Below are 21,848 nucleotides of genomic sequence, written 5' to 3' on the forward strand. Positions count from 1 at the left end.
GCTTCTTTGTGGTACTAAATCTGACTGTGCAGCTTCTACTAGTGTACTCTATTTACTTCTGTATGTTATGGAGAGTACACTGAGTAAATAGGTTATTTTTATTGTGTCTTAGTGTCCAAATTGATAGCTTTGCGACTGGTTTAAAAGAAAAAGTGTCATCTTGTTATTCTGGCTTCAAACCACATTAAGGCAAAATGGAAGTAAGTTTTCACTGAGAATATCTGAAAGGACAATATAATTATCAAAGACCTAAATATATATAGATGTGTGTGTGTATATATATATATGTGTGTATATATAAATAAAGCCACACTTTTATTTGGATTAAATTGGAGACATCTCTCTCCCTTTAACTCCTTTTCAATTTTGGATTTAATCCTTATCTTTGTGTGTATAACGGATTTTTCTTTTTTTTAAATGAGAAAACTGTAACCCTCTGTCTGATATGAAAGTTTTCCTGAAGGTTTACCTTACCTGGATCCAAAACCTGTTATGATGACAAATTCCAGAAATGCTTTGCCTGCTCTGTAGAAAATTACTTTTTGCTCCGTTTTAAAGGGATTTCCTTGAAGTTTCAATCTCTAGGTGCTCCCTATTTATATTACTGTGGGATTTGAATATTTGAAGTCAGTGAAGTTCAAGTAGGAAATAATGAAGAAAGGACTAATTGTTCTAAAGAACTAAAATCCCAGTCAGGACAGAAAAATGAAACCACACCAAAACCACATTTGTAAATGCTCCTACAGCAGTACTAAAAGAAATGTGCTTGAATAGTTAATTTGAAGTGAAGATACTGGTACAACATTCATCTTGTACTTGGTGAAAGGAAAGTAGTTAGTAGCATACTTAAATCAAGATACCAGAAGTAAGACAGTAGGCTGGGCTGCACAGCTGGAGGGCAGCTGGAGCCCAGATAGGATGGGCTGCACAGCTGGAGGAGTGGTAGTTATCTTAAAGCACTTATGAGAAGAAGTAAGTTTACTGTTGCGGATGTTCAATGAAATACATATGAATTGAAATCCTTTGGCTAGTTTGAGAGTGTGTAATGTTAGGGCAATATTACTGATCATTTGATGACAATGATGGCAGTGGTGGTTGTTGTGGGTGTTGAAACGGGCTGTGAAGGCAGAGAACGGGATAATAAAGGAACACTTCTGTGAGTGTCCTCTGGCCTTGATCAATGCCGTGATAGATCAGTGTTGCTGACAGGTTCTTGGAGCACCTACTCAACAATTGCATCTAAAAGGGGCACCTGTTGATTTATTCTTGAGCAATGCCAATATAGCTTCTCAGAACTAGTGACTGCGGTGTGCTCAAATCCTGCAATTTCTAGAAGTGTAGAAGAATCTTTATGCATATTAATCCTTTCTCCAGAAAATCCATCAGTGACGCATTTTAAAAGGGGTATCTACCTAAACATCCAAAGCCTACTTAAAAAGAAATGAAAAGAAGGACCAAAAATTACAAAATGGCATTAATGGAGTGTGTTTAAAGACTGATCATGTGTATATCACTGATCTGTGATATATGTTGATAAATGCATATAACTGCAAATAAAGACTCTAGAAGGACCCTATGAAGTCCAAATAAATAACATGTTTAAACAGCAGAATAAAGCAGGTTATTAGGAGTAGAAAAAAGCAGCTTAGCTTTCACCTAGTGACAAGAGGAAAAAAAAATTCTGTCAAATCCTGCTGATTTTGCAGAACAATTTAAAAAAACCCTGGAAACTAATACGAAGAGTGGTTTTAAATACATCAGTCAAATTTTGTTCCAGAGTTTGTGAGACCAGTAGGTGATGAAAGCATGTTAAGAACATTTGAAGGTCATGAGGTATAGCTGGTCTGTTTTTACAATGGAGACAGCAGGGGTTGCCTGCACTGATCCCTCTGGGAAAGGAGGGTAAATAGGCAATAAAGTTAGTTGATACTTAAAGTACAAAAGAGTGTCTGATAAAATCCATTTTGCATATATTTTGCTGAAAACTTTTGGAATTATTTTATATATGTTTTCATATGCTTTTGTTTTGTCTTTCAGCTTGTGATGAATGGAAGATTTTACCAAAACCTAATCTGCATCGAGATGTCAACAGATTTGGTCACACTGCTGTTGTCAGTAATGGGTAAATGAAATGTGTATTAAATTTTCTTTACTGTTTTTCTGAATGATAAAAACTGTGGCAGAAATTATACCTATGTGAAGTATGGTTCAATGATATACAGCTGATGTAATTTGTTAAGATGAAAAGTAGTGCTCATCAGGGACTTGTCTTAGGTAATCAGTACAGCTAATTATCAATTTGACATGCTGTGGAATCTATTCAATGGCATTTTATATGAACCTTCTAGTGTACTGAGGTATTTCCTCAGTATTGTGAACTACACTGAATTTGAAATTCAGTACCAACTATAATCCTCACTTAGATGTAATGGGAGAAATCTTTTTCTCTTTCCAGCATGCTGTAATTCCTTGTTCTTCTACAATCATAAAATCAAAACCACGTAACTAAAATTTGCTTGGAAAAAGCAAGATTTTGAAGATACTGATACAGTGATCATCTTTAAATACTTGCAGGAAAAAAAGCCTGCCAGCATCTAGACTATATTAAGTGTATTGCTTATCCTCTATAAAATGTAGCATACTTTCATGTCGTTGAGGAGCTCAGTAAAGCTTCATCATCTAGAAACAGGAGATAGAGTGGATCTGGAGTTTGCTGGATTTGGTGGCTGAACGCTCTGCTTTCCCCACCCCAGCCTCCAAAGATAAAATTGTAGGACAAACTCCTTTTTATTGTAAAAGTTGTAGAAAACTGTAGTCAGGTTTAAAGAAATTTCTGCTGTTTGCTTGTGTCAGTTTTACTATTGCTGGTTGCCAAATGGCCTAATACCTGACAGTTGCAGTACTATAGATCATTTTACTACTGATCATTCCTTTTCTACATGATTCATCATACTAACAAACTCAGTTTTTAAGTATATGTGGGCAACTTACGGGTCCTCTACATATGGATATTGTATAGGTCAGAAATAATGGAGGTGATAAGTAATACTACAAATAAGAGTTTGACTGATTTTAACAAAAATAGCAGTAAGTTATAACTCTCTACACAGAGCACTTGAAATTAATCAATGAACAGATTACTTCATTAAGAGAAAATTGCTTAGAATTAATGAATTCAGCAACTGGTGATTTGTGTGTTTTTTAAGACATCTAAGCTATGTCTGATACTTCGAGAGCTGTCACTTTCAATAAATATAGATTCTAGGTGAAAATGCCTATTTTTTTTTCCCCTGAACTTAATGGTATTTTTAGTAGGGTTTTCTGTACAAAAAAGTGTAATACGAGATTACGAGTGTCCAAAGATTTCTGCTATTGGTAACTGTATGATTAATTCTCTTTTAAGAGTATATGATACAACAGATATACAGGTTCTTTATTATTATCTTTTACCTGAGGCTGTACTTAATTTTAAATGAGAAGGTGAAGGTCTCAAGTCTAGTCTTTTGGTTCTGATGTCAGCAGCTACTGCACTGGAAAAGTTACCAAAAAGAAATATCCATCTGCCAATTATTACTGGCTGTCTTTGAAATCTTCTTGAAAAATGTTCTCATTTCCTGCAGCCCAGTATTTCACGCTCTGTTCTCATTATGTAACCCCAAAAATGAGTAGTTTCCTCCATAGCTCTTCTTTCTTCTTTCCAGACATTTGGTATATGTCACTCACTAATACATATCTACAGTGCACTTTGAGCAATTTTTTTGTTAGTCTGAACTTCCGTGGAGAAATACATTGAAAAACTTATCAATCTTTATAATGGAACCACTGACAGAGTCTTTATTAGAGAGAGGTGAAGAATGTTTTTAATAATACTATGTGTTATTTTTTTATTGTATATCAAGACAGATAAGAAGTCAAGAAAATGTATCTATAGCTACAATAAAAGTTATATTTACTTGCTTTTTCCTAATAGGTCCATGTATATATTTGGGGGTTTTTCGAGTGTTCTTTTGAATGACATCCTTGTGTACAAACCTCCAAACTGTGAAGCATTCAGAGATGAAGAGCTGTGTAAAAACGCTCGTCCAGGGATAAGGTGTCTGTGGAACAAGAAACATTGTGAGTCCTGGGAATCTGGACATGCAAATAACATCCTTAGAGCAAAATGTCCTAAGAAAACAGGTAAGTGAATTCTAGTCTTACAGTGTCAGATTTACAATGTGATGTAGGAGATGGGGGGGAAAAACCTCTGAATGCCCCCCAAAAAGCCAACCAAGTGGAACTAGTGATTGGACTGTTAAGACTGTTCCTCTCTGAGAATACCCAATGCAAGAGATTTCTGGATTAATTTTTAAAATAATTCAATTCTGGATTTTTTTTTTTAATTTTAAATACAGGGAAGTAGGTGCAAAAGAGCACAAGTTTAAGGTGCTAAGGGGTACAAAACATAAGAGGATTCAAAGAAAAGATTTTACTTCATTGGGGAGCTAAAGCATAAAATGACTTTAGATTGGATTTGGCTCAGTGTGTTTGAAGCATTTATAAAAGGGTGAGCTTTGAAATATTGTAACTGAATTAATTTTCCTCTTTCTCCACCTCCTCCTGTTTCGGGATATATGTGTGTGTGTGTATGTATATATGTATATATATATGTATATATATAAGCAAGCCTTCGTATTTTTCTGATTCCAAGAAAGCATAACAGCAGTCAGGGCACAGATGGGCACTGCAAGTGATATCTGGCATTACAGGCATATGGCACTCTCATGTCTGTATGTACAGAGAGAGGGAAAGCATCACTACTTCAAGTAGATTACCTATCAAACAGGAGTATTTGTATAGAATAATATACTACAGTCACAGCTGGAAACAAACTTGAGGCAAACAAGCCCTTTGGTACAGTATGTCAAAATGGGTTCAAGTTTGTCATGTGAATTTCTATGCAGCATTGTGATAGCTATATTGTTTGAAACAGCAATTTAGCGTTATGAATAACTGTTGCACCCTATTCCTAGGTATTTTGTCTTGTCACAAATAAATTGCTTGTGAAAATGTTGTTCTTCTACTTCACAGGAACAGAACATGCATCCCTACTACATATACCTGCTATTTTCTCTGTGCATCTTTCCTTTTAGCACAGTATAAAATTGCTAACCAAACTTTGGCTGTCTGCTACATGAACAAACTACCATATAATTAAACTGCCAGTTTACTCTTAATGTTTGTTAAAAAATTATTAGCATTGCTGTTAATCAATGCTTCAGGACAGTTTATTTTTCTGTTAGCTTTTATTTGTTTCTGAACTGGATATAAAGTTGCAAACTTGGAAAAAAGGTGCATTCTATAACAAAAAGGTTATCTGGGTAAAGCTTTCTGAAGAACTGCTTTTGTACAATTTCATAACATTTAGAGATCTAGAGTCTAGAAAGTTTCAGCTCTTTGTAAAAAGAAAAATCTTGAGACACTAAATTAAAAAGTAATACAGATGAAAGTGGATCTTATAAAAAGCTTAGGAAAGCTTATCAACAGGTGTTTAAAAAACCAACCAAACAAAACAAAGCACACACAGGCTGAAGGAAAATAGAAAAGTTAGAGCATTTTCTAAAATACAGCCGCTGCAGTGGGAATGAACTCCAACTAAACTTGCAAGAGATGACGTATGTAGAGTTCCAAAAAAGTTGTGTGGATGGTGCCACTTCACTGCTGTCAAATCCTTCCAGTTTCAGGTGGTAATATTCTGCCAAAAGCCAATTTTCCATATATTCTTTTACATCACTTGGCTCAATTGTTATCTGGTTGAGAGTATCATCTGAGAAACTGCTGATGGTCAACATTAAAGGATAAGTGGAAATTTTAGTGGGTTTGCAAAACATCAATTCTTGGATAGCAAGGCTTCCCTGGCAAGAGAATCTCTGAAACTTGCATGATCCCAGGACTAAAGAAGTCAAACCGCATAGGAGTTAAACACAGTAATCAGTGTAGGAGATGGTAGGAATTCTCCTGTTTTGGGTCATGGTGGTTTTTCAAATTTTTGCCTCCTTTAAACAGAAGTAATCATTTGTGTCCCAAACTGTTTTAAATAACATAAATTTTAGTCCAAGTCCTAAAGGCTTGTATTAAGGATTTAACATGAACTCTTTCTCAAATATTTTTTGTAGAGAAAGCACAGAACTATAAATTAACAATCATTATTAGGTTTATAAATTAATTTATAAAGACTTAAAATGTTTGTGTGTTGCTAATATCCATCTCAGATTTTTTAAATGTACTACTTTTACCATTGCCTTCTTGCGTAGCAATCTAATATTTTTATCAGAAACCTGCATCTGAAGAAAATCTTTCTTCTGTGTTAAAGGAGTGAAGAATGAATAGTTTAAGAAACTTTCTGATACTCTTAATTCATGCACTGTACTAAGAGAATTTTGTATACTGCAGATCAGTGAATATTCCTTCAGTTGATATGAGACTTATGAACCTTCAAATATAGTTGTTACTAAAGGAATTTTTAAAGGAGTAAATCACATTAGCTGAATAGAATTAATTTCCTACGGTAACTTAAACATTTATGAACAGCTAGAGTTCAAATAAAGGATGTAGCAGAAAATACTCTAAGCAAGTGTTTAAAATGTGGTATTATTCTCCTTCTGTGTGTTGTTTCTTTTTGACTTCCATTTGTATTACAGCTGCTGCAGATGACAGATGTTACCGATACGCGGACTGTGCGAGCTGTACTGCCAATACAAACGGGTGCCAGTGGTGTGATGACAAGAAATGCATTTCAGCGAATAGTAACTGTAGCATGGTGAGTCTTTGCAAATCTATGATCATATTATTAATACTGTTTCTTTTCTAGCTAAACCAGAGGCCTGTTGCCGCAAATGAAAGGGGAATGGTAGACTAATAGTAGCTTGTTTTGAACACAAACATAAGCATGTTTGCCTGGCTTTTGCAGTAAAAATGTTGCAGAGGGCAGAGTTGGACTGCAGCAAAGATATTTATTCCAGGGAAGAAAATTAATGTATTCTTTAGGATTGTGTTGGCCCACTGTATATCTCTCAGGACAAATACTGTTATCTCCTAATTAATGACATTTGGAATGTCCCAGAGTAATTATCAACTTGGATTTTGTGCATATGTGGTGTACAGTACGCAGGCAGAAACTGTGGAATCCCATGAAGGGTGGCTGGTTTTTTTTTTCACTTTCAAAGAGGACCAGGTCAGTCTCGTTAGTCTTGGTATTCTGATCATTGATTGTCATAGAAATGTTTTTCTTTTAGTCAAGGAGTTACTTGTCATCTCATTAAAGGAATATGAGTCTCTGTCACCATGAGATTAACTGGCTTGTGATGATTTGGTAAGATTGTTCTGATCTTTGTATAGACAATAAGAACATATAGATTCATACAAGTTTTATTTTTCTACTTTTAATATTGCATAGTGCTGTGTTTTATATTTTATGTTGTTGTCCACCAGCTGCTGCATCTCTTGCTTGCTCATTTGATTTTTGACAAGCTTATAATAGTATTTTAGCTTTATAAATTTTGCTTCATATTTTTCAGCTAGCTCCAAAGATCTGGCTGTACTTGAGTTCCAAATCTTTTCTTTACACACTTCCATTAGTAAAAGTAGCCTGCTCTCTGTTTTGAACCTGGTGCAAATCAATCTTGTTCTCCAGGCAGAAAAATTAAGGTGTGAGTTGGATTGACTCTGACACAGTTCTTGTCTATTCGAAGTGAGCAAAGCCAGCTCTAATCACTGGCATTTGTAGCTAGTCACTACTAATAAAAGCAATGCAGACATAAATTCATCAGCAGTCATTTTATAAGTCTGTCAGAGTGATTTCACGTTCCAGGCACTAATGGTTAGTTTCCTTTGATCTTCAAGGACTCTTCCTTTCCTAACACATTATACTATATTAGTATAGTATAGCAAATTTTCTAACCGTGGTTTTCAGCTCTTAAGCAAGGAATAGTTGCTAAGGAGCAGGCCATCTTCATCCCTAATAAATGTGGAGCACTGCGTATTTTAGCACAAGCTTCCCAGTTCAGTATCCTTCTTTGACAACCTTTCATGACCAAGATTGTCAGCATAGTTAGCAACTGATGCATCAGTCTTTTCTATATAATTTCCTGTCTTTTATTCAGGGTTTGAAGTGGATAGCAAAGGCTGTTAGTGGAGTTACTAACAAATGGGATAGTCAAAATGCATTGAAATTATTTCTGAAAAGAGTTACTATCGTAAGTTGAAAGTGGCTATTGCAAAATTGTTTATTGGCTGGGAGATGATGGAGACAGAATTTTGCAGCTATCAACATTAAACTCACCAAAACAGCATCCACAGAATGGCACCATGTGGAGAAACGGAATGGATCAGGCTGATTATCCATTTTCATAGACTGCTACTTCTGGACTAAGCCCACAAAATGAAAATGTTGTGACAGTACTGTGAAGGTAATATGAGATAACAAGCTGTAGACTCAGAAACGTCAGAAGGAGAAAGCCCCATTTTTGCAGCTGTACAAAGACCTTGATTTATTACCAAGATCATAGAACATCCAGGTGAGACAGACAATAATGTTTTAGAATCTGTTGCTTTTTGCTTCATGGAAAATGGCCAGCATACTAAAGGTATGTTGGCAATCAGTTTGGCATTGGCCTTATGGTCATGGATATTTGCAAAGCAGTGACTGTTCTGCTGATTGGAAGCGCTGTAAAATATGGAAATTTCCCTGAAATAACTCTGTTTGGACAGATGGACTTCATAAGTAGTACTAATGCATTGATGATACACATATACCTGCCCATGCTCACCATCTGATGTGGGTCAGCACATTAACAGGACACTATGTTCCACTACTATGCAGACTCATGGATCATCAAGGTATATATCATTACACTCATATCTGATGTAATTGCAAGCAGAAGCTTGCAATGCCAGGTTGTTCTGGAGGTCTGGCTCATTTCAGCACTAGCAAGCTGGTTTGTTTTTCTCCTATAAAACCCCACATATGTGGGATACTTCTGCATACTATGGTTTTAGTTGACCCCATCATATCTGATGCAGATATTGAGGGGTGAATGCTTATCCTGTCTTGCCCAACTGGGAAACAGTTTACTTAAAATATGTGGAGTGGTTCGAGGTGGTACTGAAATTTGGCTCGTGAGTAGATTGAACAGCATGCTAGTGGTAGTGCCTTGTTGTCTGTTTTCTACCATTAAATATATCTGTTAGAGATTTTGTCTGTTATAATAAGGATTTTGAAGGTTGCCTTGAGAAATTACACCATTGAAATTCCCCAGACTGCTTACAGTGGTTTTACATAAAACACTGAAGTTATTCCATAATAAAATGCAGTGTTTATAAAATAAAAAAGAATTTATTTAATTTTTATCTTTGTTGAGATTGATGGATGCTAAAAATGGTAAGAACACCTACTCTACCTTTTTTCAAAAATGTGCAAATACAGATACTGGTTTGCCTTAGGGGTAAAAGCAACTATACTACTGTCATTAATACTGTCTTATGCCAAGTACAGAACTCATGAAATAGGGCATACTAATATCTGTATAACTTCCTCTTTCAAGCTCTTTCATGGAGCATCTTGCATCTAGTCCAGGGCTGTTTTCAGCTTTGAAACACAGAATATTGTATAAGACTTTGTTGCAAAGAAGGAAACTACATCATTGATGGACCTATTCTTTTTCTCCCATTCATTGGATGTCTGCATCAAAGATGGAAATTTAAACAGGAATGTTTTGGTTGACTTGTAAAACCTAATAGTGTTGCATATGTGTCCCTCTAAGCACTACATATCACCCTTTCCTCTTCTAAAATTGGGGAAAAGCTTTCTGTCATGCTCATATCTGCCTTTTTTCCTTAGCTTCTCTGTCTCACATCTTCCTTCCTTTGCTTTTTCAAAAAAATTCTGTATCCTGCTTGTGGTGTATTTCAGATTTTTGTGGAGTAGTTTGTATTGACTTTTACTAGCAGTTCACTGCCCTTAAGTCTATTACATTGATCTTGCACTTTGACACTTTCATTTGTACTCTGTAATATCCTAAGCGTCTTCCTGGTCCTCGCTGATTCTGATGCGTTTTGCCTGTCTCTTGATAGAGGAAAACAAGCAGATCCGGATCTGCTTACTAAGTTTATGAAACTATATTCACTTCGTACATCTGCACATAAAAAGCTTTCTCTCTCATCCTGTGAGAATGATACCCCCTTGCTGATTGTGTTGTTCATAAAATTGACTATTTTGTAATGGAAATATTCTCAGGAAAAGCTGTTAATTTTATAATTTTACCTTTCAGTTTTTACCCCCCCAAAAAAGCTTTGGCGAGAGATTAATTTCTTTTTGAATTGCTACTCCTTTACAAGGTGTCATCTTTCTTTAGACAGTAGCATGGAAGAGTAAGCAAAGAATTGGTCTGCTTCTTGGGGAGGAGCTATGCCATGAAAGCAAAATCTTTTTGTACCTTGTGGCAAATAAAATGTTAAATGACTCAAGAGGGCCCACCAGTTGCAATAAAAGGCAAAGCTTCCTTTACTGAGGAAGACCAGAGAGTGCCTGAATTTTAGAGTAAAAAAAATTACTTTATCAATTAGTTTTTGCTCCTCAGAAATGGAGCAAAATATTTGTTGGTAAAGTGGCAGAGAGCCTTAATATATTAAAAGAGTAATCATTTTTAAGGCTAGCAATATAGCAAGTCCACATTATGGCCATAAAGCTGTTTTATTTTTGCAGGCACATGCAGGTACATTCAAAAAGTGTGATTGCATTGAAGCCCTGAAAGTACTGGAATGCCTCCTGCTTGCCAGCCTTGTTTAGGCAATGTGCTTGAGAAAGGGGAGCATGAGCTTGGTTTGAACAAGTACCATGCCACTTATATTTGTGATTGGCTCAAGTGCTGATAGACTTACAGACTGAAAAATGTAAAAGTATTTATGTATGCATGTAGGTTGTTACTGGAAAATATGTTGGCTTCTTTTTGATATTTATAATGTGAAAGAATTTTGAAGGTTTTCCCTTCTCCATCTTTTTTTACTGTATTTTTTTTTTCAACCCACTTCTTTGTCTACTCCCTCACCCTGTTCTTTGGGAAACAATGGGAAATGCTTGCACTAGTTATCAAAACAAATTGTTTTGATTCTTTGTATCCTCAAAATAACTCTTCTCATTTCCTGGCTCCACACCAAACTACACTTCAGATCGAAACAGCAGTCCTGAAAGGCAAGCTTCAGGAATTAACAAGAAATGGCTTCCTTCTCCCCTTCCGTTGTCTTACTCCTCGACAGTGAAAATTGAAGTAATCACTGCAGATAGGGTAGCTGTAATAATATGCTCCACTGGTTATCTACAAGGTTGGCCTATAATCCTTCAGTTTATAGAAATGTTAACTGCCCACACTAAAAGTTTGCAAATAAAGTAACTTATTCCCATATTACTTAAGGAAAGTATTTTGAAGGCTTGAAATGCAGCAGTAATATTATACTAACCTTTACTTGAAAAATGTTGATTGAGAGAAAATGTTTTCTTTCCAACGCATACAAGTGCTTGGAAAAAAAATTTTAAAAAAAAAAAGCTTTTCTTATAAAATTTCAGCTCTTATTCTGAATCTTCACATTAAGCTTGTTAAAATACCTACTCTTTTACTGTAACAAACAGCAGACCTATGGGAGGGCAGAATAAATTGAGAACACTTAATGAATTGGGATCAAGAACACCAGGCAACAGCACATGAATGTAATACTTTTTTGGTCAGAGTATGGTCTCTGATGTGTCTTTTCAAGTGGAGTGCATGTGACTTTTATTGTTTGGAGAGACTGTGATGGGAAGAGGAACAGCTGAAGTATTCCTGCATCCAGTCTGTATTGCATTTTTGAAAGCCTCATTGCTTTCAAAAGCTACAAGGGGGACATGTTCCTACAAGGGGGACGTGTTCCTTCTGTAATTGTGACCAACCACATCCTTACCTCCAGTAGCAGTGTGAATTTCTTGTGTGTCAGTCTCCACACATGCAATACAACAAAGCCCCAGTTGATGTAAGTAACCTAAATACAGCCAAATTGGTATGTGATTTAAAAGTATTTTATATCTGAGTGTGGCAACATAAACTGAACATTGTAGAACCCATGAAAGGTACGATAAAGAGCATCTTGCTGAGGGATATAGGATACTAGAGGATGCTTCAAAGAGAGCTGTAGTCCTACATCGTTAAACATTTTTACACAGTGCCTTAAAGACAAGAATAATGTTCTTTTTGTAATGCTTGCACCACTTCCAGAAAGTTAATGTCCTCTTTCATGATGGGAGTCCTTGGATGCTACACTAGTACCAATAATAATAATAATAATAGCAATCTGCCTACATTTGAGGAATTCAAAGGATAGTCAAGGGGAAATGCATAAAGTAGTAGAAGGAATTATGAGTAGAATCAAATTTATCTTGGAGGAAAAAAAGAAAATTTAAGACTAAGTACTCAATAGTACTCAATAGTAAGATTTGGGAGTAGCTTCAGAGAAACAGTAGCAAATCTATTAGATCAATAATTTACAGTTGGACTAGGCAAACTAGACAAGATTATACTGTTAACGTGAAAAATCCAGGAGGAGGAGGAGGTACATTATTTAATAGCAATTTCTGAAATTCTAAGATAAACTACTGTAATATTTTCATTCTACAGTGGATATGCAGAAAATCACTGCACTTCATAAGTCTGTCTATACAACAGCATGTCAAGATCAGTACTGAAAAAATCTAAGTAAATCAGACATAAGTGGGAAACTTTATATATAACACGATTTACTCATACTTTGGTGTGTAAACATTATAAATATCCTACAGCAATATAGAACTTCAGTAACAGATGGGCTGTCATATTTCTGAATTTCATTGGGTTTGGTAGCTTAAGTTATAACCTTAATATTGTGTTAATATGAATTACCTATTGGATTCACATCTACATTGAACTAATGAGATTTTCAGGCAAGCAATGTTTAAATTGGATTTAAGGGAAATAAGTGCTGGGAATAAGGGAATACAAACAGAGAACATTATTACAGAATAGTCACTAGTACTTTGAATTTTATTTTAAACATTAAATAACCAGTGCACCACAAGCTTCATGATTAGAAAGTAATAGAACAAATACCTTGGTTTAGTTGAAAAATTGTAATCTGTATGTAATATCACTAAAGAGTATATAATTTCTAAAAACAATCTGAATGCTTAAGGATTTTGACTATGTGATCATGAAGTGTAAAAAGCGAGTATTTGTTGAGGTATTATAAATGAGCAGATGGTGGTTACTTGTGCTCTAAAATTCTCTTTAAAGCATCTCAAGCAGTTTTGTGAATATGCATCATGACTGAGTGAAACTAAATGTGGGTTTGTACCAAAGGTTTTTTGTTCTTTGCTGTTTGTATGCATTTATTGGCCTAGATAGGCATTCTGTTACTTTATGGAATTGCCTTTGACTCTGTTTCATACTGTGGTGTAGATGCCTTCTCCTAGAACTGGTTCTCTGGTTCTTTTTTGCTTCACAGTAGCCTTTCTTATCGACCAAAAAACCAGTGAGTACCTTTTATAATAAGCTAACTGATGGGCATCTGAGCCAATAAAGGCAACAAACAAATCCCTAAACAGCAGTATTCTTCAGCAGGAATGAAGCTGGTCCTGTGTGAGATTGAAAATTAATTTTAATAATTGCGTTATTTCAGGACTTTAAAAAAAAAATAAAATAAAAGGAGGCTGGTTGTCTTCCCCTCCTGACTACAGTAGGTTGATGCCCTATCATCATCATTCCAGTGCCAACAACTGTGTAACTTATTGTCATATTGCCCCTTTAGATGTGCTTTATCATACTGCAGGAGACTATTAGAAAGGAAAGTAATGAAAATTGTCATGTAAACCATACAGTTGCTATCTTAAGTGCAATCCATTTTTGCTACTATTTTTTTTTTTAATCACAGAATCATAGAATGCTTTGGATTGGAAGGGACCTTTAAAGGTCACTAGTCCCACCCCCCTGCAATGAGCAGGGACATCTTCAACTAGATGAGGTTGCTCAGAGCCCCATCCAACCTGACCTTGAATGTTTCCAGGGATGAGGCATCTACCACCTTTCTGGGCAAGCCATTCCAGTGTTTCACCACCCTCATAATAAAAAAATTCTTTCTTGTATCTAGTCTAAATCTACCCTCCTTTGGTTTAAAACCATTATTCCTTGTCCTGTCACAACAGGCCCTGGTAAAAAGTTTGTCCCCATCTTTCTTATAGGCCCCCTTCAGGTACTGCGAGGCTGCTATAAGGTCTCCCCAGAGCCTTCTCTTCTCCAGGCTGCATAACCCCAACTCTCTCAGCCTTTCTTCATAGGAGAGGTGTTCCATCCCTCTGATCATTTTTGTGGCCCTTCTCTGGACCCACTCCAACAGGTCCATGTCCTTCTTGTGCTGAGGGCTCCAGAGCTGGCCGCAGTGCTGCAGGTGAGGTCTCACCAGAGCAGAGTAGAGGGGCAGAATCCCTTCCCTCGACCTGCTGGCCATGCTTCTTTTGATGCAGCCCAGGATATGGTTGGCTTTCTGGGCTGCAAGTGCACATTGTTGGCTCATGTCCAGCTTTTCGTTCATCTGTACCCCCAAGTCCTTCTCTGCAGGGCTGCTCTCAATCCCTTCATCCCCCAGCCTGTACTGATACTGGGGATTGCTCCAATCCAGGTGCAGGAGCCTGCACTTGGCCTTGTTGAACCTCATGAGGTTCACACAGGCCCACTTCTCCAGCTTGTCCAGGTCCCTCTGGATGGCATCCCGTCCCTCAGGCATGTCAACCACACCACTCAGTTTGGTGTTGTCTGCAAACTTGCTGAGGGTCATTGATGAAGATGTTAAACAGTACTGGTCCCAATACGGACCCCTGAGGGACACCACTCGTCACTGATCTCCATCTGGACATTGAGCCATTGACTGCTACCCTCTGGATGCGACCATCCAACCAATTCCTCATCCACCAAACAGTCAACCCATCAAATCCATATCTCTCCAATTTATAGAGAAGGATGTTGTGGGGGACTGTGTCAAAGGCCTTACAGAAGTCCAGGTAGATGACATCCGTAGCTCTTCCCTTGTCTACTGATGTAGTCACTCCACCATAGAAGGCCACTAGGTTGGTGAGGCAGGACTTGCCCTTGGTGAAGCCATGCTGGCTGTCTCGAATCACCTCCCTGTTCTCCATGTGCCTTAGCATAGCTTCTAGGAGGATCTGTTCCATGCTCTTCCCAGGCACAGAGGTGTGTCCGACAGGTTGGTAGTTCCCAAGGTCCTCCTTTCTACCCTTTTTAAAAATGGGTGCAATGTTTCCCTTTTTCCACTCACCAGGGACTTCACCTGACTTCACGACTTTTCAGATATCATGGAGAGTGGTTGGCAACTACATCAGCCAATTCCCTCAGGACTCTGGGATGCACCTCTTCAGGTTCCATAGACTTATATATGTTCAGGTTCCTCAGGTGGTCATGAACCTGATCTTCTCTTACAGTGGGAGGGATTTTGCTCCCCCAGTCCCCGTCTTGTGGTCCATCCACTTGAGAGGTGTGGGAAGAGAGGTTGCCAATGAAGACTGAGGCAAAGTTGTTGAGTACCTTAGCCTTCTCCTTGTCCGTTGTTACCAGTTTGCCAGTCTTGCTCATCAGGGGGGTATTCTTTCTTTGACCTTCCTTTTCTGGCTGACATACCTGTAGAAGCCCTTCTTATTATTCCTTGCATCTCTTGCCGAGTTCAGCTCCAGCTGCACCTTGGCCTTCCTGACCCCATCCCTACACAACTGGGCAGCATCCTTATACTCTTCTGTCCTGGTTTTGGCTGGGATAGAGTTAATTTTCTTCCTAGTAGCTAATATAGTGCTGTGTTTTGGATTTAGGATGAGAATAATGTTGATAACACACTGATGCTTTAGTTGTTGCTAAGTAACATTTGTACTTGTCAAGGACTTTTCAGCTTCCCATGCTCTGCCGGGTGAACAAGAAGCTGGCAGGGGGCACAGCCAAGATAGTTGATCCAAACTGCCCAAAGGACTATTCCATACCATATGATGTCATGTTCAGTATATAAACTGGGGGGAATTGGCCAGGGGGTAGTGATCGCTGCTGGGGGACTGGCTGGGCATCGGTCGGCAGGTGGTGAGTGGTTGCCTCACTCCCCCCCCCCCGGGTTTTGTTCCTCTCTCTCTCTCTCTCTGTCTCTCTCGTTGTTTTCCTTTTCATTACAATTTACTATTATTATTATTAATATTATATATTTTTTCCAATTATTAAACTGTTCTTAACTCACGGGTTTTCTTACTTTTGCTCTTCCAATTCTCTACCCTATCCCACTGGGTGGGGGGGGAGGGTGAGCAAGCGGCTGTGTGGTGCTTAGTTGCCAACTGAAGCTAAACCACAACATCTTCCCAGGATACCTGTCCCTGCTTCCACTGCCTGTGCATTTCCTTTTTGCCCTTTAGTTTGACCAGCAGGTCTTGACTCATCCATGCTGGTCTTTTGCCTTCCTTTCCTGACTTCTTACACCTGGGTATTGAGAGCTCTTGCGCTCTATGGAAGATGTCCTTAAAGATCTGCCAGCTCTGTTCTGCTCCGTTGTCCCCGAGGGAAGTTTCCCGGGGGTCCTATTGACTAACTCCTTGAAGAGCTGGAAGTTTGCTTTCCTAAAATGTAGGGTCCTGACTTCACTCTTCACCTTACCCATATCCCTCAGGACTGCGAACTCCACCAGTGCATGATCCCTGCAGCCTGGGCTGCCTCCAATCTTGACATCACCGATTAGCTCACTTGTGTTGCTGGCCAACAGGTCCAGTATCACATCTGCTCTGGTAGGACTGTCTATTACCTGGCTTAAGAAATTATCCTCAATGCATCCTAGGAGTCTCCTGCATTGCCCACAGCTTGCTGTGCTACTTCTCCAGCAGATGTCAGGGTGGTTGAAGTCCCCCAGCAGGACAATAGCCTGTGAGCGTGATGCCTCCTGTAGCTGGAGGAAGAAGGCTTCATCAGTAGACTCTCCTTGATCGGGCGGGCTGTAGTAGACACCAACCACAAGGTTCCCTTTGGTTGCCTCGGTCTCTGATTCTTACCTGTAAGCTTTCAACCTGCTTGTGGCTATTGTTCAGAGACAACTCTTCACACACTATCCATTTCTTGATGTAGAGGGCAAGGCCTCTGCCCCTCCTTCCTTGCATGTCCCTTCTGCATAGCCTGTAGCCATCAATAGCCACACTCCAGTCATGGGATTTGTCCCACCAAGTTTCAGTAATGGCAATCAGGTCATAGCTTTCTAGCAGCACAGTGGCTTCCAACTCCTGTTTGTTGCCCGTGCTGCCTGCATTGGTGTAGAGGCACTTCATCTGGGCTGCTGGCCATGTTACCTTCTTAGAGGAACACCCCTTAATTCCTTTGAGGTATTTCACTGGTGTTTCCCTGGTGGCTCCTATTACCTCAGGAGCCCCTGGCTCATCTCTGTAGGACTTCAAGTGTGCTGCAGTGTAGCCAGCATGCCCGAGTAATAGGCTGAGGGCGCTTGCTAGCACCCTGTCCCTCTAACCTTGGCGTGTCATCCCACAGCATGTCATGGGCAAGCCTGATATTATCCCCTTCCCCCTTCAAGTCTAGTTTATAGCTCTGTCAGTGAGCCCTGCTAGCTCGTGAGCAAAGACCCTCTTCCCCATTTGAGAAAGATGAATCCCATTAGACGCCAGCAAGCCTGGTGCTGTGTAGGCCATTATCGAAAAACCCAAAATTGTGGTGGTGACACCAGCCACGGAGCCATGTATTAAGAGACTAGTCCCGTCTGTTTCTTCCAATGTCACTGCCCACAACTGGAAGGAGACAGGAAAAAATAACCTGTGCTCCAAATTCCCTTACCAACTGTCCCAAGGCCCTGAAGTCTCTTCTGATCGCCCTTGGATTACGTGTTGTGGCTTCATCACCACCCACATGGAAGAACAGTAATGGGTAATAGTCTGAGGGCCGTACCAGGCTAGAAAGTTTCCTAGTGATATCCTTAACCTGGGCCCCAGGGAGGCAGCAGACTTCCTTATGAAGAGGGTCTGTCTGTCATCTGGGACCCTCTGTTCCACTCAGAAGGGAGTCGCCTACAACTATAACCCATCTTTTCTTCCTTGTGGAGGTGCTCATGATACGGGGGGTAGGCCTTTCTGACCTTGGCGACACATCTGGTGCAGATGGACTGTCATCCATGTCATCCATTGCCTGGCCTTCCACATCCAAAGCCTCATCCCTGTTGTACAGAGGCACCTGGGAAGGCGAGGTGGGCAAGGAGGGGGTTCGCCTGCCGCCCCGAGCATGGACTTGCCTCCATTCACTCCTTTGCTTTAAGCTACTTCCTTCAGCCTGGCAGGGGGAGGATACGGGATCCCCTCGATCTTGGTTTTTTTCTGCTGGCTCTTCCTGTTTCTGTCTCAGGGAGAGCAGAGCATGGTTCCACCAGTCTATCTCTTTCTGAGACTCCCTGATGCTCCTTAACCTTTCTACTTCCTCTTGTAGCTCTGCCACTAAGCTGAGCAGATTGTCCACCTACTATGCATGAATGAATCTTTTGTTGTTAGAGACAAGGGTTGTTAGGGTTGGACAAGATGACCTCCAGAGGTTCCTTCCAACCTCAACCATTCTGTAAGTATAAAGCTGTCTTGTATTAGAACTTATTTTTAATTATTACCTTGAAATGAAGTTAGTAGAGACAGCCTTATGGATAAGCTGATGAATTGGCTGAGGATTTTGGGTCGTTTATTAAATAAGATATCAATATTACATCTTAATTAAAAGTACTGTGCAGGGGGGGAAAAAGAAGACTTGTATTCAAAATGCCTAACTTGGAAAGGAAGACCTCAGTTTTCAGGAAAAAACCAAACCAAACACAACAAGAAAACCAAGTAGAAATTTCTTCAGTGTTTACTCCATTTCTTGTATACTAAGGTACCAAAGGAATAATGTTATTCCTGGTTTTATGTCACTGTTTGACAAAATGGTTTCCTGTAGATTCTGTAAATTTTATACTAGCTATGTTGCATACAGGTTTGCAGGTAAATCTATAAAATAACATGATTGAAATTTTTGACAAATCCTTCTTGTGTTTTGTGACTACTGGTCTATAGCTCCTATTTTTGTTTCATTTAATTGAGATAAACAAAGACGACCATATTATTGCACCTTCAGTCAATGATGTGTAATTATTTTACACCTGTATCTTGTGCCACTTTTAATATTCTGTTTGATTATTTTGCTTGCTTTAACCTGCATAGGATGAAATAATTTAGTGAGAGCATATCCCTGAACTATCTAAGAAATAGAGATTTGATTTAGTTATTTAAGCTCTTCCTGGGCTCTGTACAGGGAAGTGACATCTTCAAAGTACTGTTTGGCCCACTCAAAGTTGGTTGTGCAGGACAGGTGGGGTGATTTGTGCTCTAGAGATGCGTTTCATACTCTCTGCAACTGATAAGGGAATCTAGACAGAGAGCTTAAATTCAACCTAGCTTTTAGGTGGCTGTGGTTTTCTGGGAGGGATCCACCTGCTGTGTGTTTCAGTTTTGACTTCTGCTTTGTTGATAGTTTGACATATATTTGAGATACTGTTTTGTCTGTTTTGTTTTTATAGTCAGTTAAAAACTACACCAAGTGTCATGTGAGGAATGAACAGATCTGCAATAAACTGACCAGCTGCAAGAGCTGCTCGCTACACCTGAACTGCCAGTGGGACCAGCGGCAGCAGGAGTGCCAGGCACTACCTGGTAAGGGCTCTGGGGCAGCGATGCTGCTTTCTGTAGTTGTTTGCAAAGCTGAGTAAATCTCCTCCATTATTGCAAAGAATATTTGTTCAATGAGGAGACCTGGATTTGTTTCACTCGTGCTGACTCTCCCCACCTGACCATGCCTGTGCAGGTGAACACAGAAGTAATTACATCACTGATTGATATATCAGTGCTACCTTTAATCTTGTTAGGAGATATAATAATATTAGTGAAGGCATAATGGCATGTACCTCTCCACAAGCCAGTGATGAGTTCTAGCCTGTGGGGATCACTGAGTGCAGAGCTGAATTGCCATACTGAATCCTTTACTGTTACATATTCACTGACACTGTTACTTTTTCTAGCTGGGGTTTTATCTTATAAGTTATACTTCAATTATACTTCAATTTTCCTGTGCAGATAGAGCCCAAGATCTAGTTTCTTGATTGTCTAATGTTGGTAATACTATGAAAGCAGTGAATATTAAAATGCTAATATAAAATATTCTCAGAAGGTGACTGTTAACATTCTGAAATAATATTTATTCTGTAATTCATATTCATAACTACATATATGCAGTTAGATATCAGAACCTTTTCCATTTGATCTTTATGTCCAGATGAAGTTATTGAACACAGGTTTTTTTCACAGAGATTATTCATTAAATAACTTTAATCAATTTATTCTGTGTGGTTTAAAACTGCATTTGCGTAATCTTTGTAAAGATTAACTATGACAGTTGCTCTGAATTACTAATCTTTTTAATAGTTATCTGAGTAATGCTGAAATATGGTGAAGAGGAAATATTTTCTAAGATGTTATCTGAATTTTCTATCGTTCTGATTGCATTTGTATGTAGGCAAATCTAAATGCAAAGATATGATGATAAAGCAAAGGCAGGGTAAAGTTGTGATCTCAATTCTAGGACAGTTGCTTTCGGATTTTGAAATTTACATAACATTTAGGTAAAGTGATTGGTTAAAGCACTATTAATTATGTACGTAATCTAATTGTTAATATTTAGTTGTGCTCTAATCTGAATACAGGGAAGAAATAGTGTCATAACGATATTGTTACACTGAAACTTAGCATATACCTTATAAATATTTTATAAGTTGTTAAAAGTTTCTTTTCATAAAAATACACTATTCAATATGATACTACTTGATGTTTTAGAATTTACATGACATGAAAAGGGAAATTGAGTGTTGGATGTATTTTGAGTTATGATCTCAGGAAGACAAAATTCAGACTCCCTTAGGTTTTTTAAAAGTTTTTTCAAATCAGCTTTAATCGTACGCTTTTTACACTAGCTCATCTGTGTGGGGAAGGATGGAGTCATATTGGAGATGCCTGCCTCCGCATAAATTCTAGTCGTGAAAGCTATGACAATGCCAAACTGTATTGCTACAATTTAAGTGGGAATCTTGCCTCATTAACAACCTCAAAAGAAGTGGAATTTGTTCTGGATGAAATACAGAAGTATACACTTCAGGTAACTTGAGTAACTGTAATTGATGCTTATGTGAATTAAATTTGCTTTGAGAAATCTATTTTAGGGATTTGTCCAAAGAGAGGAAAGTTTATGCCTTCAAAGAAATGTAGCGTGGTGCTAAAGACTGATATAAGTGATGTGTAGGATAGTAAGGAAATCTCATGTTTAAAGCTAATGACGCAGCAGTTCCCAAGTGTTTCTCCATATCAGATTTAACTGTTACAAGTTACTGTTTACTTTCAAAATGTGACTCGAGAGAATGGCTAGAACACTGATCTGGGAAATCCCAGCCCTTTTCAATACACTGTGACAGCAGGAATCAAAACAAGACAAAATAATTTTTACTGTAACAGAGAAAAAAAATCCTGACTCTCACATCAGTGTCCATAAAACTGCTCCCAGGATTGTTTTTGGGTAGTGAATAGCTAGGCTGCAAGCAGTTGAGGACAGGGAGGTACTAAAGATGTGTACTTCTCTGGAAAACCCGAGCTCCCTATATAACTGGGATGTGGGATCAAAAAGTCACAGAGAAGCTGTACTAGTATGTGAAGCATGTGGAAA

The 21,848-nt window shown here is 38.6% G+C and overlaps 1 protein-coding gene across 1 annotated transcript in view; it reads left to right on the top strand.

The window, feature by feature from the left end:
* Positions 1–21,848, top strand: part of ATRNL1 (attractin like 1) — a 536,524-nt gene that overhangs the window by 105,481 nt on the left and 409,195 nt on the right. The window contains exons 11-15 of the mRNA XM_072870268.1: positions 2,038–2,122; positions 3,971–4,179; positions 6,681–6,799; positions 19,660–19,792; positions 21,106–21,287. Coding sequence (XP_072726369.1) covers positions 2,038–2,122; positions 3,971–4,179; positions 6,681–6,799; positions 19,660–19,792; positions 21,106–21,287 — 728 coding nt within the window. The remainder of the gene's footprint in view (positions 1–2,037; positions 2,123–3,970; positions 4,180–6,680; positions 6,800–19,659; positions 19,793–21,105; positions 21,288–21,848) is intronic.

Source organism: Ciconia boyciana, chromosome 8, assembly GCF_034638445.1.
Source record: "Ciconia boyciana chromosome 8, ASM3463844v1, whole genome shotgun sequence".
Taxonomy (NCBI): Eukaryota; Metazoa; Chordata; class Aves; order Ciconiiformes; family Ciconiidae; genus Ciconia; species Ciconia boyciana.